This window comes from Bos indicus x Bos taurus, chromosome 9, assembly GCF_003369695.1.
Source record: "Bos indicus x Bos taurus breed Angus x Brahman F1 hybrid chromosome 9, Bos_hybrid_MaternalHap_v2.0, whole genome shotgun sequence".
Classification (NCBI taxonomy): domain Eukaryota; kingdom Metazoa; phylum Chordata; class Mammalia; order Artiodactyla; family Bovidae; genus Bos; species Bos indicus x Bos taurus.
Window position 1 is genome coordinate 12,707,789 of NC_040084.1, and position 27,658 is coordinate 12,735,446.

General features: G+C 44.6%; 1 protein-coding gene across 3 annotated transcripts in view; it reads left to right on the top strand.

Annotated features, from left to right (window-relative positions):
* Nucleotides 1-27,658, top strand: part of KCNQ5 (potassium voltage-gated channel subfamily Q member 5) — a 624,758-nt gene that overhangs the window by 591,569 nt on the left and 5,531 nt on the right. For all 3 annotated transcript variants that reach the window (XM_027550934.1, XM_027550933.1, XM_027550935.1), the window contains 2 exons: nucleotides 18,753-18,884; nucleotides 26,663-26,789. In XM_027550934.1, the coding sequence (XP_027406735.1) occupies nucleotides 18,753-18,884; nucleotides 26,663-26,789 (259 nt within the window). The remainder of the gene's footprint in view (nucleotides 1-18,752; nucleotides 18,885-26,662; nucleotides 26,790-27,658) is intronic.

A 27,658-nucleotide genomic window follows, 5' to 3' on the forward strand; every position in this document is an offset into this window, starting at 1 on the left:
TCCTGCAGGTCAAAGTGAAAGTCACTCAGTCGTGTCCGACTGTTTGCAACCCCATGGACTATACAGTCCATGGAATTCTCCAGGCCAGAATACTGGAATGGGTAGCCTTTCCCTTCTCTAGGGAATCTTCCCCATCCAGGGATGAAACCCAGGTCTCCCGCATTGCAGGTAGATTCTTTACCAGCTGAGCCACCAGGGAATCTCCCATAATAATTCCTTTCTTTCTTCCTATTCATCCACATGCCTATTAAATTGTGAGATATTTTTTCTTAATACAGAACTTGACTGTATTCAGCATGAGATGTGTTATAAGTGGTGATTCATGTTGATGTATGGCAAAACCAATACAATATTGTAAAATAATTAGCCTCCAATTAAATAAATTTTTAAAAAAACACACAATGGAAACAACAAAAAAGAGAAAAACTAGGCCAGGTTCCAAACAGATCACATGAGAATTGGCTTATCGTGTGAATTTCTTGCTTTGGTGTATAGATACAGCTGAATTTTTTAAATTATTTTTCTGATTGATGATTCAATCCCTGTTCTGTACTTTGTGTCAAAGAAGAGTCCCTCTTTGTTATTTCAAAGCAGGTTGAGTTCTGAACATGGAGAGCCTGAGTGCTTTGCAGGAAGCTGCAACTGTCCTGCCAAAATTTATTTGTAAAGTCTGACCATGGTACACGTTCTCTCCTGATGGTGGAAAATCAAGAGTGTGTCCAAAGCAACTTTTATCTCCAGAATCCACTTCCACAAACGATCCAGGATCCACACTAAATAAGTTGCTGCTGTTCTGCCCGCCCAGTTCAGTCCTTTTGGGAGAATGTGTATCTGTAGAGGATGCCGAGTGGCTGTCTGCAAAAACGAATGCCTCTGCTCTCTTTGGCTTCTCCTGCCTCTTACCAGGAAGCCTGGGGAGGGCTAAAACTATCCAGCCCAGTGTAGCTACCTAGGTACTTGGTCTGAGCTCAGATGTCAGAGTGATTGATTTTGCATTGCTGGTTTGAGCATCTTGTTAGTCATTGCTGTACTCTGTGGTCAAGGTTGTCTTGGAGAGTAAAGGTGAGTTATAAAGATTTGGGTATTAATAAATGTTTGCAGGGACAAAAAAACTATGATATGATAAAAATGTTTGTCCAGAAGGTGCTTAAATTTTACCTGTAGCAACAGCCCACACAGAAGTGAAGCTAAGCCTGGTCACTTCCCTCCTGCGTGCAACCTGCGAGCAACACCCCAGTGGTAGGGCACCTGCGTGTCCTGGGCCTCTCGTTTCTTCGTGACTGTTACTGACATTCCTTGTCTTTCTCAAAGTCTCCCAGTTTGGGCAGTCATGTGCTCACACTGCCCCCTGGGGATCTCAGAAGCCTTGGGTAATATTTAATCCGAGAAAACCCAAGGATATATAATAAATGCTATCTGCAGCCTCCATTAAATGGATGGAAAGGATCTTTTGTGCACTGCCCAACATTGTAGCCACCAGTCACACGAGGTAATTCAAATTTGAATTAATTACAATGGAATAAGGAGCTTCCCAGGTGGCACCAGTGGAAAAGAAACTGAGACACAAGAGACACGGGTTCAAGCCCTGGGTTGGGAAGACCCCATGAAGTAGGAAATGGCAGCCCCCTCCAGTATTCTTGCGTGGAAAATTCCAAAGACAGAGGAGCCTGGCGGGCTACAGTCCATAGGGCTGCAAAAGGAGTCGGACGTGACTAAGCCCATGACATGACACAACAATGGAATAAAATGCAAAACTGAGTTCATCAGTGGTGTGGCCAACACGTAAAGCACTCAGGGTCCATGCGCTGCCACGCTCCCACTCTGGGCAGAGACACAGTGCATTCCTATCACTGCGGGAAGTTCTCCAGGACTAGCTGGCCTACAAGTGACCTTGAAATTCTTTCCATCCATCGTGACAGCCGTCAGAGACCCTTGCCTTTATTTGCAACAAATACAGTAAAATCTTATCTCCGGGGAGCAGATTAAGTTTCCTAAAAGTCATACTTAACCCAATTTGTGTCATTTCCCTAGACCTTCTGAAGCTTTTGGCTTTTGCCTTACAATTTACACAAAGAATCTTGAGCTTTGAGGGAAAAAAAAAAATGAAATGGGTTTATTCTGCCAACTCAGCATCTTAGCAGCAGCTTGCAATTTATTTTGTTCTACCTTGCTCTTACAACCTGACTGATTTTTGAAAAGTTCTTTGCAGAATTTCCTTGCTTTTCAGAATTCATTCTTGGTTCTTATTTTTAACAGGACTTTATTATTTACACATCTCTCCTTTTTGTGAATTTCGGAAGCTCTCTGCCTGCTACTTCGTAACTCTTGATGTGGTGTTTTTCTTCCCTGTTTCCCTATTCTGCTTAGTGGGTTGTTTTTTTTTAATAACTTCTGAGTTCCATTTAAAATTCTTTGCTTCTATAGAAACATAATAGCTACACTCAGTAGTTAATAACTTAATTGGAAATCTTTGACTTATGATAGAACTTTTAATATCTAAGAATTAAAGGACTACCCAATGCAATCAGCAATTCTGAAAAGGAGTCTGCAAGTAAAAGTCCGTAAATCATATGCAAAAGTGTCCTTTTCCTGAGCTTAATTATATAACAAACTGAACATCAATTGACTGGAATGTTTTTGCTAGAACACACCCACCGCCCACAGCTCACCTGAAATAGGATTTTATATGCATGTTACTGACTGCAAGTGTGAACCATCTATTATTCATCTCAGAAATGGCGACTCTGTTTTTGGCATTTTCCTTGTTTTCTTTTGGTTGTTTGATTATTTAACATAACAATTTGAACATGCCTTTTGTTTTCCAGTAGCTCTAATAATAATAGTTTTCCTAAGAGACAAATTAAAATGTGTAACAAAAAAATATGTATTCTACTGCAAGGATGACAGCATATAAAATAGTATGATTACATTCACAAAGAGTGAAAGTAGGAATTCTTATTTTCAGTTTTTAGTATTTATTAAGCCTCTGACATTTTCTAGTTATTTTTGAAAATAAACATTCTCAGGCCATAAGATGATTAAGGTCACTCTCCAAATTCATCTGGATTCCATTCCTGGTGAATTTGAGATTCTTGATGTCTCATCACAGCAAGAACTCAGTGAGAGACAAAGTGATAGGTAAGAAAGTGAAAGAAAAGTGAAGTCGCTCAGTCGTGTCTGACTCTTTTCGACCCATGGACTGTAGCCTACCAGGCTGCTCTGTCCATGGGATTTTCCAGGCTAGAGTACTGGAGTGGGTTGCCATTTCCTTCTCCAGGGGATCTTCCCAACCCAGGGGTCGAACCCGGGTCTCCTGCATTGCAAGCAGACGCTTTACCATCTGAGCCACCAGGGAAGTCTAGATAAGAAAGGTAAGAAATTGATTTATTTAGAGAGAAACATAGTGCACAAATAGAGGGTAAGCCATCTCAAAAGGCGAGAGGCCCTGAAATATGGGATGGTCAGCTTTTATGAGCTGAGTAATTTCATAGGCTCATGAGCAGGAGCCTATGGGCTGTTTATTCCAACTATTTGGGGGAAGGGGCAGAGATTTCCAGGAATTGGGCCACCACCCACTTTTTTCTCTTTGATGATCAACCTCAGAACTCTCGTGGTGCCTGGGGGGTGTGTCACTTAGCTAATATATTACAATAAGCATATAGTGAGGCTCTAAGTCCTCTAAAAGTCGAATCTTCCACCATCTTGGACCCAGTTGGTTCTAACCAGTTTTAGTCAAGCCCTATGGCTATAGCTTCCCTAATGGCTCATATGGTAAAGAATCTGCCTGCCATGCAGGAGACCCAGGTTCTATCCCTGGGAAGGGAAGATCCCCTGGAGAAGGAAATGATGACCCACTCCAGTATTCTTGCCCGGAGAATCACATGAACAGAGGAGCTTGGTGGGCTATAGTCCATGGGATTGCAAAGAGTCATACACGACTAAGAGACTAACACTTTAGAAAGAATGGCCATGTTATTATTTTAAAGGTTGTGATCTGCCTCTTTTCTCCTGTTTCAATTCCATTACCTAAATGCACTTGGAGACTTTCTTTTTTTAATGAATGACATCATTTTTTATAGTAGTGAACAGCAGCTATTCTTAGACATTTCCAAGCTATGCCTTAAAAGACAGAAAAATACTTTGTTTAGTTCCTCCAGGCTTGCCACAGATTTTTTTCAAAATATTTTTAGTTGGAGTGCATGAGGTTGTTGGAAATGTGTTTTCAAACTCATCTCTGGGAGAGAAGACTGAACTTATTTTTAACAAAAATTCTGTATCTTGTTAATGATTTAATTCAAACACTGTTAAGTTTCTTTGCATTCACTCATATAAATTAATTTCCAAATATAAAAATGAAATTAGCAGGGAAGTAAACAGAATCCCAGGGATGGGGGAGCCTGGCAGGCTGCCCTCTATGGGGTCACACAGAGTCGGATACAACTGAAGCAACTTAGCAGCAGCAGCAGCAAACAGATAACAAGAAAACTGATAAACTCCTGAAAATACTACACACTCTCTTCTCATTGTACAGTTGACCCTTGATCAATGCAGAGTTAGGGGTGCCAACTCCCTATGTAGTTGAAAATCTGCATATAACTTACATGACTTCCCACAAACTTAACTACCAATAGCCTGCTCTTCACCAGAAGGCTTCCCTATCTATAACATAAAGTCAGTTAACACATAGTTTATACATGTAACATATACAGTATTTTTACCAAAAATCAAGCTAGAGAAAAGAAAATGTTATTAAGAAAATCACAAAGAAGAGAGAATACATTTACAGTATTGAGCTACATGTTTACAGATGAATCATTTCCCTGTACCTACAATATTGTCTCATATAAAACACTGGAGATGTTATATGTAGTACTAACACTGGGCATCCAAAAGGAAAAGATAATGTGAAAAAATAATTCATATTTATTTATGTTTATTTACAGGTAAAGCAATACATGCATTGATGATGAAGAAGCAGCAATATGATTGCTTCATGGTAGCTTACCTAATACACTAATGAATGCCTCATTATTAAAATTTTCATGGCACACAGCACAGTCAGGTTCATAATACAGTATTGAACTCTATGAGATTTAAAAAAAAAAAAAAAAACTTCCCTGTGCTTGTAAGCTGATATGCAGTTTCTCCAATTATGAGAGAGAGACCTACTGTACAGTATTGAAATTCTTTGAAAGTGAAGTTATAAAACAATAAGAAAGCTAACACACTATTAATTTTATATTAAATATCACTCATGTCTAGGTAAAGATAGATTGTGCTGTGCTTAGTCACTCAGTCATGTCTGACTCTTTGTGATGCCATGGACTGTAGCCCACTAGGTTCCTCTGTCCATGGGAATTCTCCAGGCAAGAATCCTGGAGTGGCTTGTCATGCCCTCCTCCTGGGGATCTGCCCACCCAGGGATCAAGCCTGGGTTGCACTGCAGGCGGATTCTTTACTGTCTGAGCCACCAGGGAAGCCCAAGAGTACTAGAGTAGATAACCTCTTCCTACTCCAGGGGATCTTCCCAACCCAGGGATCGAGCCCGGGTCTCCTGCATTGCAGGCAGATTCTTTGCAAGCTGAGCTACCAGGGAAGCCCCAAAGATAGATTAATATTTACATATGTTTTATGCATTCATGACATACCTAACTTTTTCTTAATTTTTTTCAGTATCTTTAGCTATGTCATCTGAGTTTTTTCAAATTGTCACAAATCTCAAAAAAAATTTCCAATATATTTATTGGAAAAAAAATCCACGTATCAAGGAACCCAAGCAGTTCAAACCCGTGTTGGTCAAGGATCCCCTGTATTATGGTATATCCATGTGCTAGGGCTGCCAAGACAGAACACCACCCTCCTGGGGGCGTAACCACCAGAGCTTTATTCTCTCACAGATCTAGAGGCTTGAAGTCCAAGATCAAAGCCCCCTCAGGGCTGGTTTCTTCTGAGGCCTCTCTCCTTGGCCTCAGAGGGCCACCTTCTCATCGTATCCTCATGCAGTCTTTCCTCTGTATGTGTCTGCATCCAAATCTCCCTTTATAAAGACAGCAGTTAGTGTGGGTTCAGGTCTCTGCTAAGATCTCATGTTAACTTATCCACCTCTTTAAAGACCCTGTCTCCAAACACAGCCACATTCTGAGGCCCTGGGCTTTGACATAGAATCTGGGGGGAGAGGGGGGCAGACACAATTCAGCCCATGACACGGGGTGAGACACCAGTTTTCCTATCACTGTTCACAAAGTATTTTCTCAAGCACAATATCAAAATTTTCAGATTAAAAATAAGCCCATTAATTACCTGGATATTCCTTGCAACATCAGACATCCGGGAATATCTGAGCACATTCCCTGGCTCACCTTGCACGCTTGCACTGATTTTGTACAAACACTGCATAAGTGTGAGTCAGGCCAGTTTTGCCCCCAAATCAAGATATGCTCATCAGATGGTGAAGAATCTGCCTGCAGCGTGGGAAACCGAGGTTCGATCCCTAGGTTGGGAAGGTCCCCTAGAGAAGGGAATAATGGCAATCCACTCCAGTATTCTTGCCTGGAGAATTCTGTGGACAAGAAGAGCCTGGCGGGCTACAGTCCACCGGTGTCACAGACAGCCGGACACAACTGAGTGACTAAACTTTCACTTTCATGTATTCGAAATAATAGATGTTAAAAGTCATAGTAAAACTCTACATTTATAAAAAGCTCTTGGAAAATCATTTTTAAAAATACAAAAGAGATGGTTGTAGCTGCATTCCTACTGCATGGGCTGGATAAATTCTCAGATGTACTCAGCAAGACAGCACAGGTACCCCGTGTGCAGGCCCGGGTGGCCGGGCAACAGCTTGGTCTGTTAGAACCTTGAGGGGAAACTCTTGCCTGCTCCTCATGGTATTTTTTCATAGAATCACCACATCTAGGATCAAGGCCGCTCCTAATGAGATCCTCTCATCCTCCTAATGAGAACCTCTGTGGTTCTTGTTTACATAACCATGTTTTCTGTCTGTCGTCAAGAAATGAATCAGAATTACAGTGCAACCTGTTCTTGTGAGGAGAACCCAAACAAGGTGAAGGAGATTACTCAGTGTGCGGAGGAAAGAGGGCCCAGAAGCTGGGGATGGGTCACGACCTTAACAGCTCCACGCTCACTCTGTCTCCCGCAGACGCGACCTCTCATTTCCTGGATGGAACCAGCCTTCCAGATAATTAGATGATAAATGAGGTCTGGGGTAAAAACTCAACAATTCTTTTTTATAATGTGCATTTTTTACTGAAGCATAGTTGATTTACATGTTGTATTAATTTCTGCTGTATAGCACAGTGACTCACCCATATAGATACACTTTTTTCCACATTCTTTTCCATTATGGTTTATCACGGGATATTGAATATAGTTCCCTGCGCTGTACTGTAGGACCTTACTGTTTATTCATCCTGTATATAATAGTGACAGCCTTTGCTTTCCTGGGCTCCAAAATCACTGCAGACGGTGACTACAGCCATGAAATTAAAAGACACTTGCTCTTTGGAAGAAAAGCTATGACCAACGTAGACAGCATATTAAAAAGCAGAGACATCACTTTGCCAACAAAGGTCCATCTAGTCAAAGGTATGGTTTTACCAGTAGTCAGGTACAGATGTGAGAGTTGGACCATGAAGAAGGCTGAGCGCTAAAGAATTGATGCTTTTGAACTATGGTCCTGGAGAAGACTCTTAAGAGAAAGAGATCAAACCAGTCAATCCCAAAGGAAATCAACCCTAAATATCCAATAGAAAGACTGATGATGAACCTGAAGCTCCAATACTACAGCCACCTGATTCCAAGAGCCAATTCATCGGAAGAGACCATGATGCTGGGAAAGTCAGAAGGCAGAAGGGGACAACCGAAGATAAGGTGGTTGGATGGCATCACCGACTCTCTGGACTTGAGTTTGAACAAACTCCAGGAGATAGTGAAGGACAAGGAACCCTGGCATGCTGGCCATGGGGTCACAAAGAGTCAGACACTGTTGAGTGACTGAACAACAAAATATAATAGTTTGCATCTGCTAACCCCAAATTCCCCGTCCTTAGTTGAAACTGCACCCTGACTTTACCAGGCCCCGCAGTTAATTCTACCCTCACCCCCTTCCCCGGCCCTAGGCTACTCAGGAAGGTGGTCTGAAACCAGCACTGTGCCACCTGGGGCAACCCGCACCACCTCCCTGTGACCTTCCCTCCTCATGGGTGACTTGGGCTGGGGACAGTGCTGACCTTCGCGGTGGTGAGGATCACAGGGGTTCCCCCCTGCAGGGCTCTGGGCACTGGGCCAGCATCCTAACCGGGGCTCTGGGCTCCCTGGGGACCAGCCCACCCTCTGCTCAGGCCAGACCTCCTCCTCTAGGAGCTCCCCCTGCTGGGTCAAGGCTGCCTGCTGTGTGAAAGAAGTCCTGCTTTTTCCCATCTGGGGGTCCGCCTGCTCCCACTTCCCTAGGTGCCTTCTGTTTCCCCTTAAAGTTACCGGCTCACCATGCCCTGTGCTAAGGAGTCGCCCAGAGCAACGCTGCCACTCGGAGCTGGTAGGATGTGAGCCATGAGCTCCTTGGGGTGCTGTGCAGCCCCCTGAAATCCCCCTCCCAGGAGTCCAGGACAAGATTCTCCTCCGCCTCCTCCACCCACACAAACCTCCGAACACACTGAAATAGTCACTTTCTCCTCACCGTGGTACACAGTAAGAAGGAAGATGACCTGCAGAGAGCCGGGAGGGGCTGATGTGTGGTCCCAGAGTGTGTGTCCGGGAGACTGCCATCACCGAGAACTCGGGAGGACATGATGCGGGGAGGCGAGGCCAGACCACAGGAGCAGAAGGCCTCCAGCGCACAGGAAGGCGAGGGGTGTCCACGTGCAGAGGTGACCCTCCTGAGTGAGGCATCATCCCAGCACATGGGAGAGGGACTCTGACTACAGCGGGAAAACAGGCTGCAAAGAGGGGGCGCTGGTGGTTACAGGCCTTCCCAGATGGCACAGTCGTAACCCAAGCAGGAGACGCAAGAGATGCCCATTCTGATCCCAGGGTCAGGAAGATCCCCTGGAGTAGGAAATTGCAACCTGCTCCAGTATTTTGCCTAAAAAAAAAATCCCATGGACAGAGGAGCCTGGCGGGCTACAGTCCATGGGGTCGCAAACAGTCGGACACAACTGAGCGACAGCACACACTCTTTGTTACAAACCCTGGGGCTTGCGGGGGCGGAGCCACACAGTCACGGTGAAAAGAAGAGAAGGTGGAGGCCCCGGCTCTTTCAATGCAAACGATAACGGGACATCGGGGCTCTTCAATGTAAAAATAATGGGATGTTTAGTGGTTGGAGAGGAGGGAATGGAGGGAGAGGAGTCGATGAGACGCCCTGATGCTGAGTCAGGGGCAGCTGGGAGTGGGGAAGAGGGGTGCGGTGCATGGTTGCAAGTGTCTTTGGGGGCTGCGGTGGGCCCAGCAGGCAGCTGGACCCCTGAATGTGAAGCGCAGGAGACAAGCTAGGAACTAGGACAGACTTGGTCATCATCAGTGCTAATATGGATGGCTTCCAGAAGCATCCTGGAGAGAGCATGGTCCACACTGAATCCAGGTTCACAAACTGTAAAGAACCTGGGAAGGGAACAGGAGCTGATGGAGATAAAGCTGGGGCAACCAGATGGAGGGACCAGGAAGGGGAATAGAGCAGTGAGGAGAGCCTTAGGAGAAGGAGGCAGGGTCCTCTGTGGTTAAACTCTGGTAAGAGGTCAAGAAAAGCAAGAGGGACAAGGTCCTTGGAAATCAGCAACAAAGAGGTCACCTGGAAATTTGGAGAAAATTTCAATAGAGGCCAAAATGTTGGAGCCAGATTGTAAGCACATTTTTTTAAATTAGAATCTTTCTCCCTAGTAGGAACATAAATGAGGCATCAAGAATATAACTAGCAAAGACTCAGCAGCTCTTCTGAAATTGCTCAGATCTGATCAGCCAAGAGAAGAGCCCCAGATGACTTGTCAATTTCTGAATGGGGTGTGGAGATCACACCTGATTGTAACCCCAGGTTGAGTCAGGAGGTTTCCCAGTTTTCTCGCCCTGGGTTCTTCCTATTCTCGAAGGCACGAAGGTTCTCTTACTAGGCTCTAAAATGCATTCTCAACTCCGTATCCTTAAATCTCACTTCAAAGTTCAGACAAAAATATACTCCACAAATAGAGAAGAGGCACATGTCTGCCATTGAGGGTTTTTGTTAAAACCCGCAAGCTGTTTAATCATCACCAGCTCTTTAACTTTGCTGATGGCATCTGGGCTGTTTTAGCAGAGGTGATGGGAGAAGGCGATGGCACCCCACTCCAGTACTCTTGCCTGGAAAACCCCATGGACGGAGGAGCCTGGTAGGCTTCAGTCCATGGGGTCGAGAAGAGTCGGACACGACTGAGCGACTTCACTTTCACTTTTCACTTTCATGCATTGGAGAAGGAAATGGCAATCCACTCCAGTGTTCTTGCCTGGAGAATCCCAGGGACGGGGGAGCCTGGTGGGCTGCCATCTATGGGGTCGCACAGAGTCAGACACGACTGAAGCGACTTAGCAGCAGCAGCAGCAGAGGTGATGAGTCTTTGTTTGCAAGTCACTAGGAAAACATTCTTGCCAGCCAAGTCTGTGACACGTGATAGGACAGGATGCTGTTAGGGAACATTTTATGAATCATTTAGCACAGATTTTTTAATCAGCTAATATCCTCCCTGGAATATTCTTTTTGTTTGTTTCTGTTTTGAAGATAATTGCTTGTGGCCACATTTTGCCCTGAGGCTGCATTAAACCAGTGTGTTCACTGAAAATGCACTTACTTTGCAGCATCGAATTTTTAACCTTTTACTTTGGTATAATTTAAACTGAATCTCCTATTCATTACCAAGATCAAAAATATTCAAGAGTAATCAACATGTATGGACAGTTTGTTGACTTACTTATTTGTTTCAAACTTTAAAGTTTATGTAGGGTTTTATAGTCCCAGGAAAATGAAATTCCCCAGTGTATCCATGGTTACCACATTAGTGCTCACAAAATTCTAGGAAGGAAAGTTACCCATTTGTAGACTGGCTTGGATCCAGAAGTTCTTGCTTGGGTTTTACTACTCTCACCTCTTTGAAAGAAAGCCAAACACTATGAACAGAAGAACCTACTAGACGTTGAGTGTGCAACAATACTAAGGGAGTTCCCTGGTGGCCTAGTAGATAAGATTTCACTGCCATGCTACTGCTACTGCTAAGTCGATTCAGTCGTGTCCGACTCTGTGCGACCCCATAGACGGCAGCCCACGAGGCTCCCCCGTCCCTGGGATTCTCCAGGCAAGAACACTGGAGTGGGTTGCCATTTCCTTGTCCAATGCATGAAAGTGAAAAGTGAAAGTGAAGTCGCTCAGTCGTGTCCGACTCTAGCGACCCCATGGACTGCAGCCTACCAGGCTCCTCCATCCATGGGATTTTCTAGGCAAGAGTACTGGAGTGGGGTGCCATCGCTTTCTCCAGCCATGACCTGGGCTCAATCCTTGGTGGGGGAACTGAGATCCCACAAGCCACATGGTGTGGCCAAAAAAAAGAAAGAATCTCCCTTTAAAAAAAAAAAATGAAATTTTAAGCATTAGAAGGAAAACCCTATTCCCAGTGGTGGAAACAATGTGACCCTAAAACTTCCCTGACCCCTAAGTCAGCCGAGTGAGGCATCTGCTTTCCCCTCAGGTGAGGACATCTGGTAGACTGTGTATAGTGGAGCTGATTTATGTCTCTATCAAGAACTGACAGCAAGAAAATGAAACTGACCAGTGCTTCCTCTTCACGCCTGGAGTTCCTTAGTCACTGGCTGGCAGCCCTGTCTGAGATGACAGGAGGGTGAAGGAGTCTCGGCGTGAAAAGTAAGAATGAAAGTGTCGGTCATTCGGTTGTGTCTGACTCTCTGTGACCCCGTGGACTGTGGCCCACCAAGCTTCTCTGTCCGTGGAATTCTCCAGGCAAGAATACTGGAGTTTCGGTGTATGATTCTACAACTAGTTTTAAAGCGTTTCAAAGTCTAGATACCATATACACGAAGGCAGAATGTATTATTGAATCATGATTATATGTTAACAGGAAAATAACTTTAGTGAATCATCCAAACAAGTGGTCAACACTCCTTCAGTGGAGACCCAAATTATCAACTTCCATGGGTCTGGTTATCTAGAAGTCGGATCTGTTCCATGATCAGCCCCCCAACAAATTGACCAGTCTCTAAAAGGCTAGAAAGAGAGAGAGATTTCATGACAGAGGCCCTGGGTCACTTCAAAGATGAGCCCCAGACAGATAGATGCTGCACTTCTCATGGGAGTAACAAGTCGGGATTGAATTTGCCAAACCGGGAAAGAAATGGATGTGGAATGCAGGTTACTAGAGGAGATCCGCACAGTGCACCAGTGTAAATCCACACCAAAAACATAAGATCTGGAACACGATGGGCCATTTCTGAGCCCAGAGAAGTTTGTCATGTGTCCCCAGAGATGGGGTTGCAGAGTGGGAAGAGTCTGGGCTACACGCTGCTCTCCCGTGTGTCTGGGACCCTCCTACATGACCCCTGGCCTCCAGTGTGAAGCCTGGCACATCAGGGGCGCCCAGTGAGGAGTGAATGACCCGGTCCCACTCACCAGCATCCTTTGGCATCACTCAGGGAAGCAGCCACCCTGAGCTCATGGAGATTCCCCGGGCTCTAGGCACATGGGACCCTTGAGTCCCGTTAGGGCCCCTGACCACAGGCACTGTGGCCTCCACCGAGACCCCAGAGATGGAGAGATTGAGACCAGCTGGTCCTACAGGCCTCTTGGGCTCTACATTCCCTCTCAGTGGAGCCAGGGCCCCTGCACACACTAACAGGAGCTCGATGAGTGTTTACTGTGAGGATGAACGGATCCATCGCCAGGCATATCCTCTCCTTTCCAAGGCAGCCCTTGAGAAGCTAACGGGACGTGTTGGCTGGCTCCTGGTGGGACTTCAGGTCTTCCCTGGGAGGAGTGGGGCACGAAGCACTGTGCTCTGACTGGAGGCCTGACACCCAGGCCCACGGTTCACACCACCTCGTGTGGGCCTGATCTGTATGATTCGAATGATACCCAAAGTGCCTTCACTCCTTTGCAGGGAGGTGGGGCCCTGAGGTCATTCTGCCCCACCCCCACCCCAATTCCGCCTCCTGTCCGTAATGCTCAACCGGGCTGCAGGTTCGAATCACCAGAGGAGGCTTATAAAGTCTCTGGATCAATTAAATGGCGTTTCTGGAGGTGGAAGCGGGCACCCGCCTTTTTTAAGCAGCTTGATGAGGACGCTGCTGTCTTTAGAGCCAATGATACCGCCTCTCGGGTTCACCGTCTGAGCCCTCCGCCCGCGCGTGGTTTGGCTGCTGCCCGCCTGTCCGTCGGTCTGGTGGTGGCCACGGTTACCCCGCGTCTGTTTTCTAGTCTCATCTCTGCATATTCACATGCAGGGTTTTTAACCCCGACTTAAGAGGCCTGACACAAGACTTTTGCAAGATTCCGTGACTCATGGCAGCACAACAAATGCACCTCCACTTCCTTATAAGTGCACATGTGTTGTGTGTATATATAGCTATACTCCACTCGGAGTTTAACTTGCTGCGGCGATTTCTTCGTGCTCAGAGAACTGCTTGAGCAGATTTCTTCCCTTTTCAAGCCAGGTGCCAGTTTAGGTTTGTGGTGAATCTCTTGCTCCCTCTCGTGGTCACGCCGGGGCATGTCCGCTGCAAGAGGAACTTCTGGACTCCTGGCCCGCTCAGGCACCCCCAGCAGTGAGGATGCTAGGTTCAGGGTCTTTTGCTGTTTGCTGCAGTCCATGGGGTCGCTAAGAGTTGGACACAACTGAGCGACTTCACTTTCACTTTTCACTTTCATGCATTGGAGAAGGAAATGGCAACCCACTCCAGTGTTCTTGTCTGAAGAATCCCAGGGACGGGGGAGCCTGATGAGCTGCTGTCTATGGGGTCGCACAGAGTCGGACACTACTGAAGCGACTTAGCAGCAGCAGCAGTGTGAGCTCCCAGAGTGCAGTGAGACTGTAACCTACCGGCCCACCTTTTGGCCTCCTCCAAAGGCCCTTCCAGCAACGCCGGAAAGAACAAGCCATGCACATGGCAAAATTTTATCCAGTGCCTGCTATGTGCTAGGCATGAGAGTGAAAAGAGGCAGTTCATGTAAAGTATCGTTTCTGTTGCTGTTATTTTGTGTTAAAATATTAACATCTTAATACCAAGACAAGAGTAGAACATTGTGATTAAGAGCTCAGCACTGGAGGGACACTGGTTCAGATCCCACACTGACATGCTGTTTAGCTTCAGGCAAGTCACTTAACTTCTTTAGGCCTCAGTTTGCTTATCTGCAAAATGGAGCTGACTAGAGTCCCCATCTCCTAGGTTATACTGTAGAGTACTGCCTGGCAGTACTGTCATCTTAATCATTTAATGCATTATAAAGGTTCTAATTTCACTCTAGAATGATTGCTCAAACCCTCCTTCCTATCAGGCAATTCATAGATCATATTAAACTTCTATTGTTGTTGTTGTTTAGTCACTCAGTTGTGTCTGACTCTTTGCACTTTGCAACCCCATGGACTGCAGCATGCCAGGCTTCCCTGTCCTTCACCATCTCCTGGAATTTGGTCAAACTCACATCCATTGAATCGGTGATGCCATCCAACCATCTCATCCTCTGTCATCCTCTTCTCCTCCTACCTTCAATCTTTCCTAGCATCATGGTCTTTTCCAATGAGTTGGCTGTTTGCATCAGGTGGACAAAGCACTGGAGCTTCAGCAATCAGTCCTTCCAATGAACATTTAGGGTTCATTTCCTTTAGGATGGACTGGTTTGATCTCCTTGTTGTCTAAGGGACTCTCAAGAGTCCTCTAGCACCACAATTTGAAAGCATCAATTCTTCAGTGCTCAGCCTTCTTTATGGTCCAACTCTCACATCCATACATGACTACTGGAAAAGCCATGATTAGGGATAGGGGAACCCACGCTGGATATGGCCTAATTTCTGTAGGGGCCCTCTGAGAGAGTGAAGGGGGCCAGTTCAAGGGCAGAGTGAATTGGCCCCCCAAGAAGACACAGGTGGCGATGAGATGACAAGACTAACGTGGCCTCTAGCTTACTTGTGAGAGTGTCAGCGGACACACAGAGGATGCAGGAGAATGTCCAGTGATTGGACCGCCAGACGTTCTCCTGAACCTGTACAAGTGTGCCTGCCCGGCCCGGCCCAGTGGCTCCAGCTTAGCAGGGCAGTAAATGCTCGGGCCTGGGTATCTGCAAACTCTACGTGGTACTGCTTCTGTTACCTGGGATGGCTTCCCCAACCTACTGAGCCTTCACTTGACCCAAATATTAAATGTGGAAAATTCTTAGGGTTTCATGCAACATCGTGGAGGTAAAGGGCCTCCTGCTTAGTGCAGGGCCAACCATCCTGCAAGGTCACAGCGGTGGGAGAGTCACCCATGTGAAGATGGGGAGGGTGAGACCTTCACATCCCACCATCCAGCTCCATGTCCAGGAGATGGGAACCCCGGGACCTCAGGTCCAGCTCATGACATGGTAGAGACAGAAGCCATCTGAGTCGTCCTGGGGTCACCAGGGAGGCGAGGGGGCTTAGCTCAGTCTCCCAGGTTTTCCACTCTCTTCCTTCTGATTTCACCCGTGAAAATCAAGTCCAGTCCCTGGAACAAGAGAGAGGGGATTCGGTGGAGGGAAGGAAGCCGAGGTGTCTGGATGGTATAAACATCTCAAATCACCCACCTTCACGACCAGGGTCTTTGATCAGGAAGAGCCATCATACAATGGCATGACTTCCAGGGAGCACGTCCCCGTGGACCAAGCCTGGCACTCGGGATCTTTACAAGCGTCTGCAGCGACCTCCTAGGGACAGGAAGCTAAGGTTTTCCTCTATTCAGACTTTAACCATGTGTTTGTCCCTGTTCTTCTGATGGCCCTATGATATATAAATTTCATTCAGCCACCAGGCTGTCCCCATCCTTACCCTGGAAGGTTTCATTTTGCCATCAGCTCTCTCTCTCTACATTCGGTACTTACTGGGTAATGATTGTGTCATTTGTTCCTTACTTTCAGTGTTTTTTTTTCCTTTCTCTTTCCACATAATGATATCTTATTACTTGTGATTTAATTCTTCTCTGAAATCCTAATTATATTAGTAATTTAAGGGAAAAGAATATTATATTTTCATGATTTTCAGGAGCAGTTCTATTTAAAGAATTCTTTGCTGAATCAGAGCCCTAATTATTAATGAATAAACATTTATTTTACTTTAGCAAGTTTTTTTGTATTCATGAAACAGAGTCAATGGCTTCAGCTCTGCCTGAAATGTGCCTTGAAGAACTCAGGTCTGTTTTAGTCAGAAGATCTCAGGAGTGTTCCCTGTCACAGAACAACATAAATAGCTTTCTACAACTAGAGAAAAGCTGGTCCCCAGCCGTCTCTGATCCTTGCCAGGGATCGTTTGAGATGCTGGGAGGGAAAACAGCCTCTGCCATCAATGAATCTCCTTGAGAATCCAGAAGGGCTGGCATGGGCCTGCAGGCAGACGAATGGGGGCAAGGGATGAGCGTCTGGAGAGAGGAGGTGGGTGCTCTCCCCCCACTCCGTCACCCCCTCCCCTCACCAGGGAGCTGCCATCAGAGCCTCCAGACAAACAAACCATTCCTCCCTGCATTCAGGGACCTCATGCGGCCTGGTGGAGGCAGATATATAAGCAAATAATTACAGAAGCAGTTCTATTTCAAGAATGTATTAGTAAAGGTTAATAGACCAGTGACTACTTTGAAAGAAAGGCAGAAGTTTCTATTAAAACTGGCGTTAGGACTGAGTCTTGACGATCTTGTAGGATTTCAGGAAGAGGAGAGAGCATACACAGACAGTGGTGGTATGCAGTTGAGTGGTGTGTTTGTGGTCCCGCAAGTTCCAAGGAGGAACGGGATAAGAATGAGGAGGAGAGGTGCGCAGAGGCCAGGACAGCAACAGCCTTATGGGATGTGAGAAGGAGTGTGATGTTTACCCAGGAGGCCAAGGAAAACCAATGTGGTTGAGGAAGAGGGTAAGAATATCAAGAACAAGTGATTCAGGAATGATTTGGAAATGCCCTGGCTATCCAGTGATTAGGACTCCCTGCCTCCACTGCAGTAGGTATGGGTTTGATCTCTGGTCAGAGAACTAAGACCCTGAAAGTCAAGTGGTGCAGGCCAAAAAAAGGGGGGGAAAGAAAGAAAAAGAAATGACTCAGCAATGATTAGATACAATCATTCTGAAGTCAATAGTAAATTATAGGATCAAGTTTGGGGCTTAACAACCAACAAGACAACTTGGATTCATTGCAATCAGCTGTCATTTAGGATAGGCAATTTTCCATTTAAACCTGCATTTCTTCCCAATCATCCCACTTTCCACCAAGGAGCAATACCTTTTGGTTCAGAGAGCCTAGTTGACTGATTCCCAGCTGGGGACCCATGAGTGTGATAACAGGAGTCTATGAGCCAATTAATAGTTGAATAAACACCAACCAGTTTTACATATAGCTGCAGTAAGGCTGCACAGATGCAATAAAATGCTATGCTTCTCTGCTTTCTCCAGGAATTATATCAAGTTGTTGTAGCAACTGGTTATCTTAGGCAGCTTAGCTATTCATGGCATCATGAAATGTCTTGATAAAATACTGTTTTAAAACATGAGTCCATATTGGGGGTCAGGCATTGTAATTAACAAGACTTCTGATTCTGAAAAGTCTAGACATCCAGCTTAGGTGACGAGTGTGTTATGTTTGAAACATAAAGAACTTAGGTAGCTAATTGAGCAGTATTCTGCAGGAATAATTTATGAAGCAAATTTTTCATAAATTTCTATACAAATGTACATTTCCCTAGAGAGAATGGAGTTTCGTAGCATATCTGCATCTCCAAAATGCACATACCTATATAAAAGACCATTTTGACAACGTTTATATTTTATGGGATGGTTAACACCACCTTTGGAGAAGGAAATGGCAACCCACTCCAGTGTTCTTGCCTGGAGAATCCCAGGGACGGGGGAGCCTGGTGGGCTGCCCTCTATGGGGTCGCACAGAGTCGGACACGACTGAAGTGACTTAGCAGCAGCAACACCACCTTATATCTTGGACTACTGGCGGGGGCGGAGGGTGTCACATGAGAAGAGTAGAATTGCATTTTGACTTTAATTTTACTTCAGAGTTTCAGTGGACTTTAAACAGTTCCAAGAATTAGTATTAATATTTAGTCTCTTATGTAGTGGGTTTCCCTGGTGGCTCAGTGGTAAAGAATCTGCCTGCCAGTGTAGGAGACGCGGGTTCAATCTCTGGGTTGGGAAGATCCCCTGGAGGCGGAGATGGCAACCCACTCCAGTATTCTTGCCTGGAGAATCCCATGGACAGAGCAGCCTGGAGGGCTGCAGTCCATGGGGTCACAAAGAGTTGGACATGACTTAGCAACTAAACAACAACTCTTTTGTAGTGTGTTTTTCTACTCTCAGGGTGTGCCTCAGAGGAGATAGTTCATATAACCTCAGGCTTTCCTGTTGCCTTTCTGCAGATGCAGGAACCTAAAATAACTTCATGCTTGACTTTCTTCCCCCAGCATTTCCTCTGTATACTAGTGAGCTGTTTGGGTAACTTCTTTTAGTGAAGTTACAAAGATTAATATGTAATACGTTGCTCTTACAGAATTATGAAGTTTCATGTTGCAAAACGGAAGTTTAAGGAAACACTCCGCCCATACGATGTAAAAGATGTCATCGAACAATACTCTGCTGGTCACCTGGACATGCTGTGCAGGATTAAAAGCCTGCAGACACGGTGAGCAACTCGAAGGTTACCTGTTCTAAGGGGACAGGCACAGAACTGTCTGGGAGTCACCCCTCCAAAGTAGGGAAATTCTTGAATTCCATGTTTCTGACTCATTTTTAGTGGACAACCGGACTTCTGTGCTAAAATGTAGATTCTATTTCAATGTAAATCAGGCACTGAAAACCTTTAAGTATGGACAGTGTCTAGTGTCTCGTCTATGGAAATGGGGGTGTTGGCGGTGGCTGCAGAGGACTGCTGTGGGACTGCATGAGTTAAAGCAGGGGCCTGAGTGCTTGTGCAACGTTCAAGGTGGCTGCTGATGTCATTTTGTTATTGCCTGAATCCTATATCGGAGAAGGCAATGGCACCCCACTCCAGTACTCTTGCCTGGAAAATCCCATGGATGGAGGAGCCTGCTAGGCTGCAGTCCGTGGGGTTGCTAAGAGTTGGACACGACTGAACGACTTCACTTTCACTTTTCATTTTCATGCATTGGAGAAGGAAATGGCAACCCACTCCAGTGTTCTTGCCTGGAGAATCCCAGGGATGGGGGAGCCTGGTGGGCTGCCATCTATGGGGTCGCACAGAGTCGGACACAACTGAAGCGACTTAGCAGCAGCAGCAGCAGAATCCTATATATCCTTTAGAAATAAGCTAATCTTTCTCCTTCTTAAGCCTGACAAAGACAGACCTACAAAGACAGACCTCTCCCTCCTCTGACCCCGTGTGGCATGTAGAGTCCCCTGCAGGTCACCATCATGTCCCTCGTGGTGGGATCCTGCACTGAGAGTCCAGGAAGAGAAACTGAGGTTGTGTATTGGCTCCTGTATTGCTTCCCAGGGGCACATCTGTTCCCCTGGCTCTGAACCAAGCCTGGGCCTGTCCCTCCATCCCTGTTCTGCAATAGGCTGGCTACACACCATCTTTCCAGTGAGGGCTGAAAGAAATGAGTATGTTACTCTAACACGTGCTTGATTGTGTTATCTTGAAGCCAAAATATTTAGTTCAGTTTGTCTTGCTTCACAGTTCAGTTCACTTCAGTTCAGTCACTCAGTCCTGTCCGACTCTGCGACCCCATGAATCGCAGCACGCCAGGCCTCCCTGTCCATCACCAACTCCTAGAGTTCACTCAGACTCACGTCCATTGAGTCAGTGATGCCCTCCAGCCATCTCATCCTCTGTCATCCCTTTCTCCTCCTGCCCCCAATCCCTCCCAGCATCAGAGTCTTTTCCAATGAGTCAACTCTTCACATGAGGTGGCCAAAGTACTAGAGTTTCAGCTTTAGCATCATTCCTTCCAAAGAACACCCAGGACTGATCTCCTTTAGAATGGACTGGTTGGATCTCCTTGCAGTCCAAGGGACTCTCAAGAGTCTTCTCCAACACCACAGATCAAAAGCATCAATTCTTCGGCACTCAGCTTTCTTCACAGTCCAACTCTCACATCCATACATAACTACTGGAAAAACCCTAGCCTTGACTAGACAGACCTTTGTTGGCAAAGTAATGTCTCTGCTTTTCAATATGCTATCTAGGTTGGTCATAACTTTCCTTCCAAGGAGTAAGCGTCTTTCAATTTCATGGCTGCAGTCACCATCTGCAGTGATTTTGGAGCCCCCCAAAATAAAATCTGACACTGTTTCCACTGTTTCCCCATCTGTTATTTCCTATGAAGTCATGGGACCAGATGCCATGATCTTCGTTTTCTGAATGTTGAGCTTTAAGACAACTTTTCACTCTCCTCTTTCACTTTCATCAAGAGGCTTTTTAATTCCTCTTCACTTTCTGCCATAAGGGTGGTGTCATCTACATATCTGAGGTTATTGATATTTCTCCCAGCAATCTTGATTCCAGTTTGTGCTTCTTCCAGCCCAGCATTTCTCATGATGTACTCTGCATAGTAGTTAAATAAACAGGGTGACAATATACAGCCTTGACGTACTCCTTTTCCTATTTGGAACCAGTCTGTTGTTCCATGTCCAGTTCTAACTGTTGCTTCCTGACCTGCATATAGGTTTCTCAAGAGGCAGGTCAGGTGGTCTGGTATTCCCATCTCTTTCAGAATTTTCCACAGTTTATTGTGATCCACAAAGTCAAAGGCTTTGGCATAGTCAATAAAGCAGAAATAGATGTTCTTCTGGAACTCTCTTGCTTTTTCCATGATCCAGCGGATGTTGGCAATTTGATCTCTGGTTCCTCTGCCTTTTCTAAAACCAGCTTGAACATCTGGAAGTTCAGGGTTCACATATTGCTGAAGCCTGGCTTGGAGAATTTTGAGCATTACTTTACTAGAATGTGAGATGAGTGCAATTGTGCGGTAGTTTGAGCATTCTTTGGCATTGCCTTTCTTTGGGATTGGAATGAAAACTGACCTTTTCCAGTCCTGTGGCCACTGTTGAGTTTTCCAAATTTGCTGGCATATTGAGTGCAGCACTTTCACAGCATCATCTTTCAGGATTTGAAATAGGTCAACTTGAATTCCATCACCTCCACTAGCTTTGTTCATAGTGATGCTTTCTAAGGCCCTCTTGACTTCACATTCCAGGATGTCTGGCTCTAGGTCAGTGATCACACCATTGTGATTATCTGGGTCATGAAGATCTTTTTTGTACAGTTCTTCTGTGTATTCTTGCCACCTCTTATTAATATGTTCTGCCTCTGTTAGGTCCGTACTATTTGTGTCCTTTATCGAGCCCATCTTTGCATGAAACGTTCCCTTGGTATCTCTAATTTTCTTGAAGAGATCTCTAGTCTTTCCCATTCTGTTGTTTTTCTCTATTTCTTTGCGTTGATCACTGAGGAAGGCTTTCTTATCTCTTCTTGCTATTCTTTGGAACTCTGCATTCAGATGCATATATCTTTCCTTTTCTCCTTTGCTTTTCGCTTCTCTTCTTTTCACAGCTATTTGTAAGGCCTCCCCAGACAGCCATTTTGGGTTTTTTTTTTGCATTTCTTTCCATGGGGATGGTCTTGATCCCTGTCTCCTGTACAATGTCACGAACCTCAGTCCATAGTTCATCAGGCACTCTACCTATCAGATCTAGTCCCTTAAATCTATTTCTCACTTCCACTGTATAATCATAAGGGATTTGATTTAGGTCATACATGAATGGTCTAGTGCTTTTTCCTACTTTCTTCAATTTAAGTGTGAATTTGGCAATAAGGAGTACATGATCTGAGCCACAGTCAGCTCCCGGTCTTGTTTTTGCTGACTGTATAGAGCTTCTCCATCTTTGGCTGCAAAGAATATAATCAATCTGATTTCGGTGTTGACCATCTGGTGATGTCCATGTGGAGAGTCTTCTCTTGTGTTGTTGGAAGAGGGTGTTTGCTATGACCAGGGCGTTCTCTTGGCAACACTCTATTAGCTTTTGCCCTGCTTCATTCCATATTCCAAGGCCAAATTTGCCTGTTACTCCAGGTGTTTCTTGACTTCCTACTTTTGCATTCCAGTCCCCTATAATGAAAAGGACATCTTTTTTGGGTGTTAGTTCTAAAAGGTCTTGTAGGTCTTCATAAAACCATTCAACTTCAGCTTCTTCAGCATTACTGGTTGGGGCATAGACTTGGATTACTGTGATATTGAATGGTTTGCCTTGGAAACGAACAGAGATCATTCTGTCGTTTTTGAGATTGCATCCAAGTACTGCATTTTGGACTCTTTTGTTGACCATGATGGCTACTCCATTTCTTCTAAGGGATTCCTGCCTGCAGTAGTAGATATAATGGTCATCTGAGTCAAATTCACCCATTCCAGTCCATTTTAGTTCGCTGACTCCTAGAATGTCGACATTCACTCTCGCCATCTCCTTTTTGACCACTTCCAATTTGCTTTATTCATGGACCTAACATTTAAGGTTCCTATGCAATATTGTTCTTTACAGCATCGGACCTTGCTTCTATCACCAGTCACATCCACAGCTGGGTATTGTTGTTGCTTTGGCTCCATCCCTTCATTCTTTCTGGAGTTATTTCTCCACTGATCTCCAGTAGCATATTAGGCACCTACCGACCTGGGGAGTTCCTCTTTTAGTGTCCAATCATTTTGCCTTTTCATACTGTTCATGGGGTTCTCAAGGCAAGAATACTGAAGTGGTTTGCCATTCCCTTCTCCAGTGGACCACATTCTGTCAGACCTCTCCACCATGACCCACCCGTCTTGGGTGGCCCCACAGGGCATGGCTTAGTCTCACTGAATTAGACCAGGCTGTGGTCCGTGTGATTAGACTGACTAGTTTTCTGTGATTATGGTTTCAGTGTGTCTGCCCTCTGATGCCCTCTTGCAAGACTTACCGTATTACTTAGGTTTCTCTTACCTTGGATGTGGGGTATCTCTTCACGGCTGCTCCAGCAAAGCATAGCCACTACTCCTTACCTTGGATGAGGGGTATCTCCTCACTGCTGCCCCTCCTGACCTTGCTTCACAACCAGGCCCAAATTACCAGCCTGATAACTGAACAGTTCTTAAAACACAGGGATGGAGTCTTCAACACGTGTTCATGTACACGGCACACTTAGCACAGTGTAAGGCATATGCTAGGCCCTCAGTAAAACACCTGTTATCTTCTAAAACCTTAGGTATGGAAATCACAGGTTTTTCACTTACCCATTCATGCATCGGGCACCCTGGACACCCAGAGATGAACAGATAAGCCAGTCCTTGTGGAGCTTGCAGTGGAGTAGATTAGACGTCATGGTTGCCTGTACTTTTGTGCACACAAAGTAAGCTGGAAAGTGCAATCAGTATTCCTGATAATTCAGCTCTAAAACACACAAAAAGAAAGAAATTAATTCCAACATAGACTGATTAAGTCTCCTTGCTGCTGCTAAGTCACTTCAGTCGTGTCCGACTCTGTGCGACCCCATAGATGGCAGCCCACCAGGTTTCCCCGTCCCTGGGATTCTCCAGGCAAGAACACTGGAGTGGGTTGCCATTTCCTTCTCCAATGCATGAAAGTGAAAAGTGAAAGTGAAGTCGCTCAGTCATGTCTGACTCTTCGAGACCCCATGGACTGCAGCCCACCAGGCTCCTCTACACGGGATTTTCCAGGCAAGAGTACTGGAGTGGGGTGCCATTGCCTTCTCCGTAAGTCTCCTTGGAAATTGTTTTAACTGGCCTGTGATCCTCTTACAACCTGTCACCAAGTGGCCAAGGTCTTCCAAGTCTTTTTTGGGACTCCCAGTGGGTTTTTGTTTGTTTGCTTGCTTGCTTTGTTTTTTTTTTTTAATTTTTTTTAACTTTTTATTTTATGTTGGAGTATAAACAGTTAACAACATTGTGATAGTTTCAAGTGGACAGCAGAGGAACTCAGCCATACATATACATGTATCCATTCTCCCCCAAACTGCCCTTCCATCCAGGCTGTTTTTATTTTTTTTTCCTTACCTTTTAAAGTTTTGTTTTAACTTCCGTTTTTTTATTACAAATGTGATTTGTTTTATTTTTCTTCATAGGGATAGGGTCACTAGTTAAAATACACTGTAAAATCTGCACTTTAAATTTCATTTCATATTGCAGTTGTAGAAATAGTTTATATAAATAGTAACCATTAATCATTTAAAACAAAGGTTCAATGTAAATTAGGATCCTATTATTTCTATGATTGTTTATGGTTTTCTGGTATTTCTGGTAAAGTTTTATTTTTCTGAGGGTGAAGGAATTAATGTTTTTGAATGTGAAATATCTTTAAACTTAAAATTGATACCTTCCATAAATCAGCTGACCAGGAGAGAGTGCCAAAGCATTACAAACAACAGTTTTTCCACTTAACGTATGTTTGCACAATGTTTTTTATTGTTTGTTTGTTTTTATTGAAATATATTTGATTTACCGTGTTGTATTAGTTCCAGGTGTGCAGCAAAGTGATTCACTTATACATGCATATATATCTACTTTTTTCAGATTCTTTTCCTTTATGTGTGTGTGCTAAGTCGTTTCAGTCATATCCAACTTTTTATGACCTTATGGACCATAACCCTCCACGCTCCTCTGTCTATGGGATTCTTCAGGCAAGAATACTGGAGTGGGTTGTCATGCTCTTCTCCACGGGATCTTCCTGACCCAGGGGATCAAACCCACATCTCTTACATCTCCTGCGTTGATAGACAGGTTCTTTACCACTGGTGCCACCTTGGAAGCCTCTTTTGTCTTATAGGTTGTTACAAAATATTGAGGATAGTTGCCTCCCAATGTTTTTATAAAGTTCAACCACTACAGAATTTGCAGAGCTAATCTGGAGTTTCTCACTTATGTGGTGTATATATACTCTTCAACTAGAATCCCCAAGATGGAGACGATAGCTTTCTCATCTCCACATATCAGATATATAATAAATGTTCACTTAAATGACTTGTGCTACTCAGTTCAGTTCAGTCACTCAGTCGAGTCAGACTTTGCAACCCCATGAACTGCAGCATGCCAGGCCTCCCTGTCCATCACCAATTCCTGGAGTCCACCCAAACCCGTGTCCATCGAGTCGGTGATACCATCCAAGCACCTCATCCTCTGTCGTCCCCTTCTCCTCCTGCCCTCAATCTTTCCCAGCATCAGGGTCTTTTCCAATGAGTCAGTTCTTTGCATCAGACGAATGAGTATTGGAGCTTCAGCTTTAGCATTAGTCCTTCCAATGAATATTCAGGACTGATTTCCTTTAGGATGGACTGGTTGGATCTCCTTACAGTCCAAGGGACTCTCAAGAGTCTTCTCCAACACCACAGTTCAAAAGCATCAATTCTTCAACACTCAGCTTTCTTTATAGTTCAACTTTCACATCCATACATGACTACTAGAAAAACCATAGCTTCGAATAGACAGACCTTTGTTGGCAAAGTAATATCTCTGCTTTTTAATAAGCTGTCTAGGTTGGTCATAGCTTTTCGTCCAAGAAGCAAGCGTCTTTTAATTTCATGGCTGCAGTCACCATCTGCAGTGATTATGGAGCCCCCAGAAATAAAGTCTCTCACTGTTTCCATTGTTTCCCCATCTATTTGCCATGAAGTGTTGGAACTGTATGCCATGATCCTAGTTTTTTGAATGTTGAGTTTTAAGCCAACTTTTTCGCTCTCCTCTTTCACTTTCATCAAGAGGCTCTTTAGTTCTTTGTTTTCTGCCATAAGGGTGGTTTCATCTGCATATCTGAAGTTATTGATATTTCTCCCAGCAATTCCGGCTTGTGCTTCATCCAGCCCAGCATTTCACATGATGTACTCTGCATATAAGTTAAATAAGCAGGGTGACAATACACAGCCTTGACATACTCCTTCCCCAATTTGAAACCAGTCAGTTGTTTTATGTCCGATTCTAACTGTTGCTTCTTGACCTGCATACAGATTTCTCAGGAGGCAGGTAAGTTGGTCTGGTATTCCCATCTCTGGAAGAATTTTGCACAGTTTATTGTGATCCACAGAGTAAAAGGCTTTGACATAGTCAACAAAGCTAAATGTTCTGTTCTACTAACATGAAATAATTATGATTTTGTCATATTTTAAGTGACTGAATTCAGGAAATGCCTGATCAGAGGTGGAAACAGACAAATTACTTTGTAGTTTAGGACAGGTTTGCCTCCAGAAGCTCAGTCATAATAGATTTCATCATGGACTAAAATAATGAGAAAATTAACCTTGTGTAATTTCCATGTGAAGAAAATAAGTATCTCAACTGGAAGAAGTTCATTTTATTTCTTCTTATATAGATTAGAGATAATTGTATTTTTCTTTCCAAAACACTTCCTCTGGCTTGGGGCCGCCTCCACCTTTCGCACTCATAACCGGATCTTTCTTTCTGATAGTGTGGATCAAATTCTTGGAAAAGGACAAATCACATCAGACAAGAAGAGCAGAGAGAAAATAACCGCAGAACACGAGGCCACGGACGACCTCAGTATGCTCGGCCGGGTGGTCAAAGTTGAAAAACAGGTACAACTCAACTAAACTGCCTAAGGTCTTAGGCAGATTTTTTTTCCAGTTTATTGCAATAGAATTGACGTATATCCCTGTATAACTTTGAAGCGTGTAACGTAACGGTCTGATCTACATGAACTGTGAATGATGACCACAATAAGCTTAGTCAGCATGCATCATCTCACAGAGACACAACATAAAGAAAAGCAAAGAAAAACAATTGTTCTCCTTGTGATGAGAACTCTTAGAATCTGCTCTCTTAACACCTTTCCTGTGCACCACATGGTAGTATTAGCTATAGTTATCACTTTGTGCATCACACCCCAGCACCTGTTTTTCCATAACTAGAACCTTGAGCCTCCTGACCACCCTCCTCTGATTTCCCTCCCTCCACCCCCTGCCTCTTGCAACCACAAGCCTGATCTTTTTTCCTATGTGTTTGGGGATTTTTTTTTTTTTTTTTTGTATTTTGTTTTAGGTATATTAACTGGGATCATCCAGTATTCACCTTTCTCTGTGTGATTTATTTGACATAGCATAATGCCCTCAAGGTGCATCCATGTTGCTGCTAATGGCAGGATTTCCTCAGGTTTTGTTGTTTTTTTTTTTTTAATGGCTGAATAATATTCTATTGTATATACATGTACACCACAACTTATTTATCCATTGATCTGCCATAGACACTCGTTTCCATGTTTTGGCTGTTGTAAGTGATGCCTCTGTGAACACAGGGTGCAGATATCTTTTTGAGTTAATTTCTTGTTTCCTCTGGGTATGTGCCCAAGAATGGAATTGCTGGATCATGTGGTGGCTCTATTCTTAATTTTTTAAAGGGATCTCCACATTGTTCTCCATAGTGGTTGCACCAATTTACCTTCCCACCA